Genomic DNA, 14,828 nt, shown 5'->3' with positions numbered 1-14,828 from the left:
CTTGATTGCATGTTTGATCAATTTCAGACTGCAGAAGTTGGTAAAAATCTTCAATTTCCTTAGCTTTGGCATTAGTGTTTGGTGTGTAAATTTGACTAATACTTGTATTAACTGGTCTTCCTTGTAGACGTATGGATATTATCCTATCACTGACACCATTGTACTTCAGGATAGATCTTGAAATAGTTTTTGACAATGTACAAGATGCCATTCTTCTTCATTTTGTCGTTCCTGGCATAGTAGACTATATGATTATCCGATTTAAAATTGCCAGTACCAGTCCATTTCAGCTCACTAATGCCTAGGATATCGATCTTTGTGCGTTTCATTTCATTTTTGATGACTTCTAATTTTCCTAGGTTCATACTTTGTACATTCCACTTTCTGATTATTAATGGATGTTTGTAACTATTTCTTCTCGTTTTGAGTCATGCCACATTATCAAATGAAGGTCCTGAAAGCTTGGCTCCATCCAAGTCATTAAAGTTGACTCTACATTGAGGAGGCAGCTCTTCGCCAGTCATATTTTGTGTGCCTTCCAACCCGAGGGGCTCATCTTCTGGCACTATATCAGACAATGTTTTGCTGCTATTCATAAGGTTTTCACTGGCTAATTGTTTCAGAAGTAGACCACTAGGTCCTTCTTCCTAGTCTGTCTTAGTCTAGAAGCTCTGCTGAAACCTGTCCACCATTGGTGACCTTGCTGATATTTGAAATACTGGTGGCATAGCTTCCAGCATCACAGCAACACTCAAGCCACCACAGTATGACAAACAGACAGATGAATTGACATACTTTCTCTACCCAATTCAAATGTCATCTCCTTCAGAAGCTTCCCCAGCCCCTAAAACAAAAAGGGATCTCTCACTTTGCACGATGTCCCCTCTTTTCTCAAGAAGCTCACCATCTGGTCCGGGTTTAGAAAAGCAAACTAATGACTTCAATGCACTGTGGTGTTAGGAAAAAATATGAAAAACTTTTTTTTTTTTAAATAATTTTTATTGTGCTTTAAGTGAAAGTTTACAAATCAAGTCAGTCTCACACAAAAACCCATATACACCTTGCTACACACTTCCAATTACTCTCCCCCTAATGAGACAGTCCACTCTCTCTTTTCGTGTCCATTTCACCAGCTTCTAACCCCCTCCACCCTCTCATCTCCCCTCCAGGCAAGAGATGCCAACATAGTCTCAAGTGTCCACCTGATCCAAGAAGCTCACTCCTCACCAGCATCCCTCTCCAACCCATTGTCCAGTCCAATCCATGTCTGAAGAGTTGGCTTCGGGAATGGTTCCTGTCCTGGGGCAACAGAAGATCTGGGGGCCATGACAACCTGGGTCCTTCCAGTCTCAGTCAGACCATTAAGTCTAGTCTTATGAGAATTTGGGGTCTGCATCCCACTGCTCTCCTGCTCCCTCGGGGGTTCTCCGTTGTGTTCCCTGTCAGGGCAGTCATCGGTTGTAGTCGGGCACCATCTAGTTCTTCTGGCCTCAGGATGATGTAGTCTCTGGTTCATGTGGCCCTTTCTTGTCTCTTGGGCTCTTAATTGCCTTGTGTCCTTGGTGTTCTTCATTCTCCTTTGATCCAGGTGGCTTGAGACCAATTGATGCATCTTAGATGGCTGCTTGCTAGCGTTTAAGACCCCAGATGCCACTCTTCAAAGTGGGATGCAGAATGTTACAAAAAACTTTTAAGGCAAAGGATTACTGGGTATCCTTTCAATGGAATACTGTGCTATGTCCAGGATTCTGGGTTATCTGATTCTGAAAAGAGCTGCACATTTGTGTCTGCTGAGGTAGAAGTTAACTTTATGGCGGTGCAGATGTTTCCTGTCCATAGCAATGCAAATGTTCCTGTTCATGGCAATGCAAATGTTCCTGTTCATGGCAATGCAAATGTTCCTGTTCACGGCAATGCAAATGTTCCTGTTTGTGGCAATGCAAATGAATTTCGTCCAACAGAGAATAAACTTGCAGAAGTCCAATTCTCATTTGAAAGAATTGTAACATCTCTCCTTAATTAATGAATTAAATAAACATATGTTCATTTTATATCTGTACGAGGGTCATGATTTTACCATTTTGAAAATTATCCTTTAACAGTGCTGTTATCTATAATAGAAGTAAACCAAAAAAATTTTTTTTTATAATAGAAGTAGCTATGATTAATACTTCTTGAGCATTTATTCTGTCAGGCACTATGCAAGGGCTTTTATAAACATTACCTTATTTAATCCTCATGGCAACTCTGTGAAGTAGATTCTAATACAGGTTCCATTTTGCAGATATGGAAACAGACCTAGATGTTAAGTAACTTACCCAAAGTCCAGAGTTAGTAAGTGGCCTATCTAGAATTTAAACCTGGAGACCAAGGATTTGACGCAAAGATTCTTGCTCTAATGGCACTGTAGACATAAAAGCAATTTAAATCAAATTGGGAAATCCGATAAGGATTCCTGTAAGGGGACATGAACCAAATTTCAAAAGATGAATAGGAATTAGTGCAGAGGAGAAAGGAGGGAGGGGTTTTCCATATGAGAGTCATTCTACTGTTTTGAAAACTATCCTTTAACATGTGGGAGGGCAGGGAGGTTTAAAACAGGGCCTTGCACTGAAGGAACTAAGAAATTCAGTTGGGCTGGAGAGCAGGGTGTGGGCTGAGGACTGGGAAGAGATAAGACTAGAGGTAGACAGGAGCTGATCAGCAAGGGCCCATGTGGGGCAAGCTATGGAGTTTGAACTTTATCCTCAGACTATTGGATTTTGAGCAGAGGAGTGGCATGATTATGTAGATTTGGGTTTTATTATTTTTATCTTTATTGCTTTTGTTTGAAGTTATGAAAGTGGTATAGGCTTGTTTTGAATAAAAAGGTAATAATGCTGAGAGATGGGGCATTTTTAGAAAGCTCATTTTGGCAGCGGTGGTGCAGCTGGATTGGAAGTGGTGAGTGAGAACAGAGGGAGGCAGGGAGGCTGTTAGAATCCAAGGCTACGCAGGGAGAGAGAAAAGGATGGGACAGAAAGGAGAGATGGCAAGCAGTAGAATCCACTGGCTTTGGCAGCTGATCAGGTGTGAGGGGAAGGAGTTGTGGGAGGGGCGGAGAGAGACGGGTGCCCAGGTGGAAGTTTCACGACATTCCAAAGCACCTAGCTCAGAAAACTCTCTGCTGCCGGCCTCATCTTCCTTGCTTATGCTCACTCGTAGCATTTGAGAAACAACACCTGGAATTTACCAAGAAAAGGGTCATTTTCAAAGGTCTCTAGGGCCCTTCCTTCTGAAAAGCTTATACAAATAGAGCCTGACACCAAAGTACTCAGGCCCTTTTTTTTAGCCTCAAAGTGGTTAGAAAAAAAGAAGAATGAGGAGAAAGGAAAAGAAGAACCAGACACAACAATTATAAATCTTCTCTTGATGATTATACATATACAGATTGTCAGCACACCAGGTGATTTTTAATCTCAGACCAGTTCCCCTCAGGGCCTTCTTAGTGGCTGCTGGCCACTTCCTGTTGGGACCTTGCCAGGGTAAGCTCAGGAAATGCAAACTTTTAATTCTGGAATCAGTAAAGCATATTAGGAAAGGAAATCCACAAGTGAAGAAATCACATTATGAATTTCAAAACCAAGGAAAAGGATTGTAAATGAGATTGTGAATTCTTTGGGGTCTGGCAACCATCTTACTCATTTTGGTTCAGGATCGAGGGATTGATCTGGCTATTATTCGCCCTTCAGGATCACCCAGGATTCTGCCTCTTCCATTCTGGTGTTTGTTTTCAAATCTTTCATCTGTCACAGCCTTTTCAGTCTAAGCTGCTGAGCTGTCTGCGGTCTTGCTCTGTGGCATTCTGGTGGGAGTGAGATGCCCAGCTAGGATGAAGGCCCAGAAAAAGGGTCAGTATTTTAATTATACCCACCTCCCTAGGATTTTCATGGTTGAGGTGACAGAATGTATTTGGAAGGCTTTTGTAAACTCTGATGACCTATGCAATATTGTCCACTGTTCTTTATTCATTATTGCCCTGGTTGGTGATACTTGCTACACTGCATTGCAGGATATTCATGCAGATTCAGATTTAATTTTTAAAACCACTGTGTGCTCAATATATTAACACTACTACGTGCTCAGTAGGAGCCCTGGTGTCACACTGGTTAAGCACTTGGCTGCTAACCAAAGGGTCAGCAGCTTGAACCTACCAGCTCCTCCCTGGGAGAAAGATGTGGCAGTCTGCGTTTGTAAATTTTTACAGCCTTGGAAACCCTATGGGGCAGCTCTACTTTGTCCTGTGAATCAGAAACTACTTGACGGCAACAGGTTTGGTTTTTTTGGTATGTGCTCAACAGTATCTTGTGTGGTTTCACATTTAATCCTCACAACAATTTTATTAGGTCTAGCTTATCAAAAAGCCTCAGAAAAATTAAGTACCTTGCTCAAGAATATACTTTTTGGAACTTTTTAGGTCCTCCCAAGATTAGCTTGGGGCTTCTTCATTTGCTATCCACTACAGCAGTTATTATGCAGCCTTCCCTACTAGATTAGAAGCTGTGGGTGGTAGGAACTATATTTTGTTCACTGGAAGACATACAGCCAGAATGCTCCTGAGAAGCAAGGATGGCAAGACTTTGTCTCACGTGGTTTGGACGTGCTATCAGGAGGGACCAGTCTCTGGAGGACATCATACTTGGTAAAGCAGAGCATCAGCAAAAGAGAGGAAGACCCTCAACAAGATGGACTGACAGTGGCTGCAACGATGGACTCAAACACAGCAATGATTGTGAGGATGGCACAGGACTGTTATACGTGGGGCTGCTAGGAGTTGGAACCAAATTGATGGCACTTAACAACATATCCCCTCTATCCAGCAAATAGAGACAGGCACATAGATGATGCTTCAAAAAATACTGTTTGAATGAAAGAATTAATGAAGGCTGACCTTACATCCATTGCTTTATCCTCATAACTTACTGTTCATTGTCTGTTATCCCCTACTAGAATGTAAGGTGTATGGAACCATTACTGTGTTTTGTCCACTACTGGATTCTCAAAGCCTAGAACATAGTAAGCATCTGATAAATGCCTGTTGGCGAATGAACAAGTGATAGCTGTGTGAGCAAGCCAATTCCACCTTACTCTTTTTTTGTGACATCAGCGTATTTTTTTCTGGTGCTCTCATGATATTCTAGAACAACCGCAGCTCTGTGACTATTGGTAAGTGCTGAACGTCCTCGCTTCCTGAGTTACACATTGACTTGCTGCTGAGTGATGATCACAGGGTGACCACAGGAATGCTGTCGCCAAGAGCACTGTCTCCAGGAAGGGGGCAGCCGGTGGACTTGCCACACCCCACAGCATCGTTCCAGCACCAGCGAACTCATGACTCGGGCCACTGTGCTCTTAAGTTTCATTTCATGCTCACCTGCCTTTCACAGAATGCAGTTCTTGAAGAAGGAGAAACCAGTAACCTGCTTATGGTCATCATCAGCTTTATCTTCTTAGGAGTCGAGTTTCTCTTGCCAAAACCCTTCTAGGTCAAATATACTGGTTTTTTTTTTTTTTTTCTCTATAAACCAGTAGTATGTGCTACATTAAAAATTTTTTTACTCTAAGAGTAACCCTCATATTAAGAAAATATTGAATATGGAGAAAGTATACAAAAAAGTCACATCTGATTTTACTAGCCTCACAAAATTACAGTGAGCATGTTTGTATTTTCCCCTTTCCCCGAGCATGTGTATATATGTATTACGTGCACATACCTACAGATGTGTGTATACATAATGCTAGTTTGCACTCTGCTTTCTCATTTACCAGTGTGCCATTTAAATACTCTTCTTGATAGATATTTAAGGGTTTTTCAAAGAAATTGATCATTTCAATGACAGATACAAACTTTTCTTAGATAAACTCCAAAATCTAGAATTCCTAGGGAAAAGGACAAGATGTAAACTCATGGTGCTTGATACATATTATGAAATTGCTTTCCTAAAATGTTATATCAGTTTCCTTAGCCACTAATAATTTAAATCAAGTCATCAATGTAGTAGAGAAAATAAAAACCTCACTGATCTTCCATTTGCACTGAAGAACGTTACTAGGGATGAAGAACTTTAACCGTAATTACTCACTAGTTAGGAGTCCCTGAGTGGTGCAAATGGTTAAACAGTCGGCTATTAACCAACAGGTTGATGCTTTGAACCCATCCAGAGGTGCTTTGGGAAAAAAACCTGGCAATCTACTTGCAAAAGGTCACAGCCATGAAAACCCTATGGAGCAATTCTACTCTGACACATGAGGTCATCATGTCTGAATAGACTCATAGCAACTGGTTTGGTTTTTGGTTTTATTTACTAGTTCTATTTCTTCTCTTATAGAATCATCACTGTTTTTGAGGGGGAAACTTTATCTGCTACTAGTAGGGCATTTAGGAGCCCTGGTAGCTCAGTGGTTAAGTGCTCAGCTACTAACGAAAAGGTTGGCAGTTTGAATCCATCAGCTGCTCCTTGGAAGAAAGAGGTGGCAGTCTGTTTCTGTAAAGATTTACAGCCTTGGAAACTCTACGGGGGTAGTTCCACTCTGTCCTATAGGGTTGCTATGAGTCAATGTCAGTGGGTTTGGCGTTTTGGTTTTAGTAGTAGGGATTTCTCCCCTGTGGAGGCAGTGTGTTATGGCACAAAGAGCCAAGGGCTTTATAAAGATTCCAGTTCATCTTATGCAAAGAGCTAAACATGTCTGCACCAACCACATGAGGTTTAAGTTTCATCCATTCACCCACTGCAGAAAGACCATTACATCCCTAAGACTAAAAGGAGGATCTGACCAAAAAGAAAGATTTGATCATTTAACTACTATCCTTGTCTTGAAGAGTCCCTCCCAAACTATATCTTCCAAACAAGGATCTAACTTGGAAATAAAAGAGGCTCAAGTTTTTTCCCCAAGCGTCTTCTTTCCTTTTAGTCAGGTGCTTAAACTTATTAAGCACTTACTTAACATAAGCAGTCACATATCAATTAACCTTCGTAACAATTCTAGGGGCAGGCACTAGTTACTAACACCTTACAAAAGAAAAGGACCTGAAACTTAGGGAGGCTAAGTAACTCATTTGAGGTCACACTGCCTCAATTTGCCTGTGTTGTTAACCAAACACTGTGCAGTGACTCCTTTGTTAGCTATTGCCATCTCCTTTAGACGAATCAGAGTTAACAGCAAACAGTAAGTAAACTGATGCTGTTCAGCTGAGGAGAAATACACTCTACATAATACATGGTACTCTCATTTGAACAAGTTTGCCACTATGGTCCAGACTGAATGGAAGGAAGGATGTCTCAATCTAAAACCCTAAAGCTAGAACACATTTTGGGAGCCATGTACTTGAACCTCTCTTCAAACCAAAACCACACCTGTTGCCGTCTAGTCGATTCTGACTCAGCAACCCTACAGGACAGAGTAGAACTGCCCCATAGGGTTTCCAAGAGGCAGCTGATGGATTCAAACTGCCAACCTTTTGGTTAGCAGCTGAGCTCTTAACCACTGTACCACCAGGGCTCCTTGAACCTCTCTTAGATACTTCTAAGCTCTGAAGCAACTTGGCCTAATTGCTCACATTTGGACACGCCAGGCAAGCTTGGGTTGTCACTTCCTGTCAAGTACTGAAACAGTTTTCATAGTTGCACAAGTCTATCATTAGCCTCTTTCTTCTGGTCTTCCAGTCAAGTGCTTGACTTGATAATTAAAACAAGCCAGGTTGCAAAGGTGGAAATTTATTGTTTATCTTTCCAAGCAAAAGTTGGTGAGGGGGGAGGGGGCACACCTACACTATTACTGTTCCCTAGGGAAGAAAAAATCCAAACATTTGGAACAAAATCATACAAACTAATACCCAATTTATCAATCTGAAATTCAATACAATAAAACATTGATTCATACAAAGTATTAAATGGCTTCTAACCACAAATATTCCTTTTTAAAAGAGAAAAAATTTTAAATATTGACATATATATCTATGGTACAAACATAAACTAAATTCAGAGAACCTAAGAATCCAAACACAGTTATTCATCAATGTGACTCAATCAGGAATAAGCCACCTCTGAATTTTTCACAATTTGTTTTATCATCACCTTTTACTAAGTAATTTTTACACAAATTATTTATGTTGGCTAGTTGAGATAATTTAAATTCTCAGTAGACTGAAGTGTAACATGATAGTATGGTCTTATTTATGTTACCATGATCTTCCGCAATTTTTCAGTCTATCAATTTGTTTCCTGATGACGTGGACCAGTCACTAGAAAAGGACATATTTGGTAAAAGGCCAACAAAAACAAGGGAAGCCCTCAATGAGATGGTGTGACACGATAGCCACAACAATGGGCACAAACACATCAACGATCATGAAGATGATGCAGGACCAGGCAAACTTTCCTTCTCTTATACACAAGGTCACCATGAGTTGGAGCCAACTCAACAGCAGCCACCACCATCAATTTCTTAAATAATTTCCCAGCTTTGACAGGAGCCTGTTTCAGAGCAAATTCTTGAAGTTTCAAGTCTGTTTAGGTACTGCAACCCTATTTCTTATAGTTCTTGTTTTGACTTGCAGAGGGTGGGGGACAGAGAAAGGCAAAGATAGGCAGTTGCAGACATTTATTTTCCCAAAGCAGCCACTGAAACTGTGTGAGCTGAAATAAAACTCAGACTAAGGGACAACAGACTGAATCAGAAAGCATAGCCACTTCCAGTGTTGACTTGCAACACAAGGAAGAGATGGCAGAGTAGGCCTGTATTGAGTTGTAGTGTTGGCTGTTACCAAAACAGATTTTGAATAAACCCCTTGAGCCCACATCTTCTGGGGTACAAAGCCAGGGTTGGACTGGGTGATCTAAAGTTTGGTTCCAGTTTTGAGCCAGGTACTAACCTTGCTCCTGAACACAGCAACTTCAGAGCCCTTCCTTCTCAGAAGTGACAGTGAATCTGTGGACAACAAATCCTCAGCCCATTGACCAGATTCAACAATTGAACACAGAATGAAGCAGTTTTCTGCGTGGATGCAGTTCCAATAATTGGGGTAGGAGAAAATAATCCTTTGCCCCTGCATTTATCCTTCCTTTCTTTTTTTTGGTTCACTTGCATTACCTCACTGATGGTAATCCTCATTTTTATAGAAAGGGAAAGAGGCACATACAAGTTATAGACTTGGGGATATGGAAAATGGCAGAGCCCAAACTGGAGCCACGCCTGCCAACTCTCCCAGCAGGGTTTTCCCCTAAAATTCCTCCTCCATCTGTCATGGCACTCAGGCACAGAAAGGGAGGTTTTCATTGTGTCCTTAAGGTTAGCCGCTCTGGATGCTCTCAGTTCAAAAGAGGTGATTTCAAAATTCCCCTCCTGCATGTCTTTAAGCAAAGACAAGAACAGGGAAAAATAAAATAAGCCACGCAAACAAATCCCAAGGCACGTAACTGGACGATTTAATATTAGGGCCAAACTGAAACCTGGTAATGAAAATGAAGACAAAGCAATATTTTCCTCAAGAAAATAAACATTTGGAGGAAGAAACTTTTTTTACTTTCTCATTAAAAAAAAATTATTCACAAACGGTTGTGTGACATTGGTTGCAATCCCCACAATGTGTTGCACTCTCCCCCTTTCCACGCTGGGTTCTCCGTGTCCATTCATCCAGTTTTTTTGTCCCTTCCAGCCTTTTGACTTTGCTTTTGGGCAGGTGTTGCCCCTTTGGCCTCATCTACTTGATTGAACTAAGAAGCATGTTTCTCATGTATGTTGTTTGTTTTATAGGCCTGTCAAATCTTTGGCTGAAAGGTGGACTTTGGGAGTGGCTTCAATTCTGCATTAGGAGGGTGTCCAGGGACCATAGTCTCAGGGTTCCTCAGTCTCCATCAGACCAGTAAGCCCATTGTTTTTTCTTTTTTGTGAATTTGAATTTTGTTCTACATTTTTCTTGTGCTGTGTCCAGGACTCTCTATTGTGATCCCAGTCAGAAGGATCAGCAGTGGTAGCTGGGTACCATCTAGTTCTTCTGGGCTCAAGCTGGTGGGGTCTGTGGCTCATTAGTCCTTTGAATTTTTTTTTCTTTTTACATTGTGCTTTAGATGAAGGTTTACAGAGCAAATAAGTTTCTCACTGAACAATTAATACACGTTGTTTTTTGACATTGGTTGCCAACCCCGTGACATGTCAACATTCTCCCCTTCTCGACTTTGGGTTTGCCATTTCCATTTGTCCAACTTTCCTGTCCCCTCCTGCCTTCTTGTCCTTGCCCATGGGCTGGTGTATCCATTCAGTTTCATGTACATGGTTATGTGTATTACTGTTTGCTTTATGGGCCTGTTTAATCTTTGGCTGAACCTCAGGAGTGACTTCAGTACTGAGTTTAATGGATGTCTCAGGGGTTCCTCCAGTCTGTCAGACCAGTAACTGTGGTCTTTTTTTAAGTTTTGTTCTACATTTTTCTCCAGCTCTGTCTGGGACCCTCTATTGTGATCCCTGTCAGAACAGTCAGTGGTGGTAGCTAGGCACCATCTAGTTGTGCTGGACTCAGTATGGTGGAGACTGTGATAGTTGTTGTGGCCCATTAATCCTTTGGACTAATCTTTTCCTGCATCTTTGGTTTTCTTCATTCTCCCTGGCTTCAAACCAGGTGGGGCCAGCAGAGTGTCTTAGATGGCCACATATAAGCTTTTAAGATCCCAGACACTACTTACCAAAGTAGGATGTAGAATATTTTTCTTTATAAACTATGTCACGCCAATTCAGCTAGCTGTCCCGAGGCCATGGTCCCTAGCCCTCAGCCCAGTAATCCGTTTTATAGGCCTATCTAATCTTTGAAAAGTGGACTTTGGGAGTGGCCTCAGGGAGTTGTTTCTACGTGTCTATGAAGCTTCTATGACCTTGCCTTGGTCAAGTTGTGCTGACTTCCCCAGTATTGTGTACTGTCTTATCCTTCACTAAAGTTACCACTTACCTATTATCTACTTAGTCTTTTTCCCTCCCACCTCTCCTCTCCCTTGTAACCATCAAAGTTTCTGTGTGTAAATCTTTTCATGAATTTTTATAATAGTGGTCTTATACAGTATTTGCCCTGTTGTGATTGACTTCACTCAGCATAATGCCCTCCAGATTCATCCATGTTTGTGAGATGTTTCACAGATTCATCATTGTTCTTTATCGTTGCATAGTATTCCATTGTGTGTATGTACCATAGTTTGTTTATCCATTCATCTGTTAATGGGCACTTAGGTTGTTTCCATCTTTTTGCTGTTGTGAATAAATGCTGCAGTGAACATGGGTGTGCATATGTCTATTCCTTGACAGCTCTTTTTTCTCTAGGATATATTCCTAGGAGTGGGACTGTTGAATTGTATGGTATTTCTATTTCTAGCTGTCTAAGGAAGTGCCGTAGCATTTTCCAAAATGGTTGTACCATTTTACATTCCCACCAGCAGTGCATAAGAGTTCCAATCTCCCTGCAGCCTCTCCAACATCTGTTATTTTCTATTTTTTTGATTTGTGCCAGTAATGCCAGGGTGAGATGGAATCTCACTGCAGTTTTGATTTGCATTTCTCTAATGGCTAGTGATCGAGAGCATGTGGTGGTGGAAAAACCTTTTTTTAAAAAAGATCTTTATTTGGAAGAGTAAGCCTCTTACACAGGTTTTGTATCTATAGTTTCACTCTGTTAATTACAATGATAATTTAAATTCTTGGAATATAATTCATTGAATGTTTACATAATATCTTCCAGCCTCAAAAGATACTAGGTTAAAAAATATTTACAATTTTTCTTCTGGTCTGCCCCCCGCCATCATTATACTGAACCCATTTCTCTACTTGTCAGTAAGTGAAAAGGCTCACAAAATCTTCAGGTTTGTGTAGAGAGAATGTGTCCAATAAATCTAAGCACAACATAATTTTCTTTAAGACCTTCTCAAAAAAAAAGAAAAGGAGTTATTTATTGAAACTAAGCACACTTAGTAACTTCTCTCCTGATCTTATCCTTCCTGGCTTGCCTGGGGCCAAATTTCTCTGGCCCTCTTTAATTTGAACACACTGAAATACACACACTCACACACACCTTTAAGCTAGAAGCAGATATAAATGGAAACACTATGAATTAAAGGGGAAAAATTCCAGGAAAAATGTTGCAATAGTCTCACAGTTCAACTGAGGTTTTAGAAAAACCTAAGCTGAATTCAGCTTCTGTTTCAAATATCTGTGTACATTTAACTAGATGTGTTGCATTTACTAAGGAGACACAAATATAGTCTTGTAGATTTTAATTTTAACTTTTACAGTGAGAAAAATAATACCAAGTGATTTCAAAAAGGGGAATGATCTATATAACCACTCAAAAAGTGTCTTTGAACAGGGGAGCAAAAGAAGTAATTTAATGCAAACAACTGTCAAGCACTTGGCTTCTCATAAGCATCCCAAGAAAAGGTACCAAAGAGGTATTAGCTAGTACAATGTGGCCAGAGAAGCCAAGATAGTTCCAAAGTTTTAGACTTTAAATTTCCTAAATTTATACATAGCAGGCGTATATGCCAGGCAACTACTGATGCCTGGAAAATAGTTTAGTCAGCATTTTATAAAATCCCCAACTTTCAACCAATATTTCTATCCCTCAATCTTCCACTGACAATGTCTGGCAATATATGACAAATAACAATGAAGCAAGATTAATTTAAGATTTCAAATTTGCCTCAAACAAGTTAGTTATTTTTCTTTTAAACATGACACTTGAAATAGATAAATTCAGCAGAATGGTTGAAAAAGTTAAGGCTCCCTAAAGAGTTCTAAACACTACAACTTAAGGCACATATTATAATCTTCATGATGCTGTTAAAACCTAAGATTAAAAAACAAAAACAAAAACAAAAAAACTAAGAAATAACTACTTCCTTCCCTCATCCTTTGCCAAACACTCCCTCCCCCCAAGGATATGGCATTTTTAACTCAGGCTACTAAGGAGTGAAACAGAAATTCCACAAGGAACACCTGGTATGATTTCCACACAAATGTCCACTGTCTGCATTGAGCACCACTGGTAGCATACAGGCCAGTAGGATATTTTCAGATATCTTGGGTCACAAGCTGCTCCATTTACCCTTCGGCCTCACGGGCTCAGACTGGACTCTCCTCCTCTTTGGGGCTTCCTTCTGTGCCTTTCTGCTCCAGAGATTCTGCTGCTTTAAAAGCTTCTTTTGGCTTCTCAGCAACAGCCACACTTGTCTCCTCCTCTTTACTTTCCTTTTTCTGCTTCTGCTCTGCTTTCTGTTCTTTTGCCAATAGTTGATAATTGATGCCCATGCCAATGAAGAGATAGATACCCGCGACAATTAGGACTATGCCACATGCCCAGTATGTGTATTTGTAGTCTCCATACAAGTCATTGAGACGACCTAAAAATGTCCAAAAAGAAAAAAATAAAGGTTATATGGGTAAACAAATCTGCCCTTTCCCAAATAAAGTTTAAGGATCCACTCAGAAAGATGTCAATCCAGTCTTCATGGCGTCCACAAATGACAATCAGTCTAAAGAGGAATGGCTAAAAATGGTCTGATCCTTTGTTTATAATGCCACGCTGACTTTGGATGGCCTTGCATATCCTGTTATTTTTAGAAACCTGGAAATAATTAAATCCTGGCAAATTTGAATTGGAAAAGACCTAGAGATCACCTAGAATCAATTCTCTCATTACACAATGGAAAAAAAAAATTGTTGCTCAAAAGAGGTTTAGGAGTTTTGCCCTAGGCCAGAGTTATTTCAGTTTCCTAGGCCAAAGCTCTTTCTCAGACATCAGTGGTCCCCAAGGCATGTTCCTATGAACACTTGTCCTATGCTAGAAGTTTAACCAACACCAACTGTTCCACTGTTCTAAGTGCTTAATCCATCACGACAGATTTTATCATCATCCCCTTTGTACAGATGTAACAATTGAAGCACAGAAATGTTAAGTAACTTGCCCAAGGTCACAAAGCTAGTAAATGAAACAGCTTGGCTTTAAAGCTAGAAAGTCTGATCGGGAGCCTACATCCTTAGCCACTGTGCTACAGGATACCTCTCTAATGTTTCAAAAGCCAAGTATATTTGGGAAGCAGCATATCATATCCTTTTCTCTTAAAGATTCACAATACACATTAGCATATTAAAGGCTCTGCAAGGTCCTGCAGTAAAGAAATCCATTTAACTTGGTGTTCCCAAACTTTTTTCTTTGGCCATGAAACCCTTGTTATAGTAAATTTTATTAGCATCTCATCAAATTAGTATCTCAAGGAATAAAATCTGGAAAACCCTACTCTACACCTATAAAGTACCAATTCAATATGATTCCATAGGGTTTTCTAACTCATAACATCATTCATTCAGCAATATTTACTGAGCCCTCACCATATACTAAGGAGCCCTGGTGGTACAGTGGTTAAGTACTCAGCTGCTAACAGAAAGGTTGGTGGTTGGAACCCATCAGATGCTCTCTGGGGGAAAAAAGATGTGGAAGTCTAGACTGGTAAAGGCTTATAGTCTTAGAAACCCTGTGGGGCAGTTCTACTCTGTCCTATAGGGTTGCTGTGAGTCGGAATTGACTCAACAGCAACAGGTGTATCATATGCTAGGCATTGGCTGTGTGCTAGTGAAGGAGGTAACATCCACAGTTCAGTGGTGCAGTGGGACCGATGACTTTTGTGTGGCCTTTCTAGCTACGATCTTATAACTCCCACCCAAATGATTGGGCGGGGCTGTGCAGATGTGGTAATAGTAGCCCACCAAAAGGATCAGTCAGTGACCTCAGTGGTGGGAAAAAGAGGATCCCACCA

General features: G+C 40.6%; 1 protein-coding gene and 1 long non-coding RNA gene across 3 annotated transcripts in view; one reads left to right on the top strand and one right to left on the bottom strand.

The window, feature by feature from the left end:
* Nucleotides 1-14,828, top strand: part of LOC111750510 (uncharacterized) — a 72,109-nt gene that overhangs the window by 12,730 nt on the left and 44,551 nt on the right. The window lies entirely within an intron of this gene.
* The window catches only part of SLC16A1 (solute carrier family 16 member 1), a 61,753-nt gene continuing 59,198 nt past the window's right edge, over nucleotides 12,274-14,828 (bottom strand). Inside the window, exon 5 of the mRNA XM_064282406.1 lies at nucleotides 12,274-13,415. Coding sequence (XP_064138476.1) covers nucleotides 13,138-13,415 — 278 coding nt within the window. The 3' untranslated portion in view covers nucleotides 12,274-13,137. The remainder of the gene's footprint in view (nucleotides 13,416-14,828) is intronic.

Source organism: Loxodonta africana, chromosome 3, assembly GCF_030014295.1.
Source record: "Loxodonta africana isolate mLoxAfr1 chromosome 3, mLoxAfr1.hap2, whole genome shotgun sequence".
In the NCBI taxonomy this organism is placed as follows: domain Eukaryota; kingdom Metazoa; phylum Chordata; class Mammalia; order Proboscidea; family Elephantidae; genus Loxodonta; species Loxodonta africana.
The sequence above is the reverse complement of the archived record's forward strand: the minus strand, read 5'-3'. Positions and strand labels throughout refer to the sequence as shown.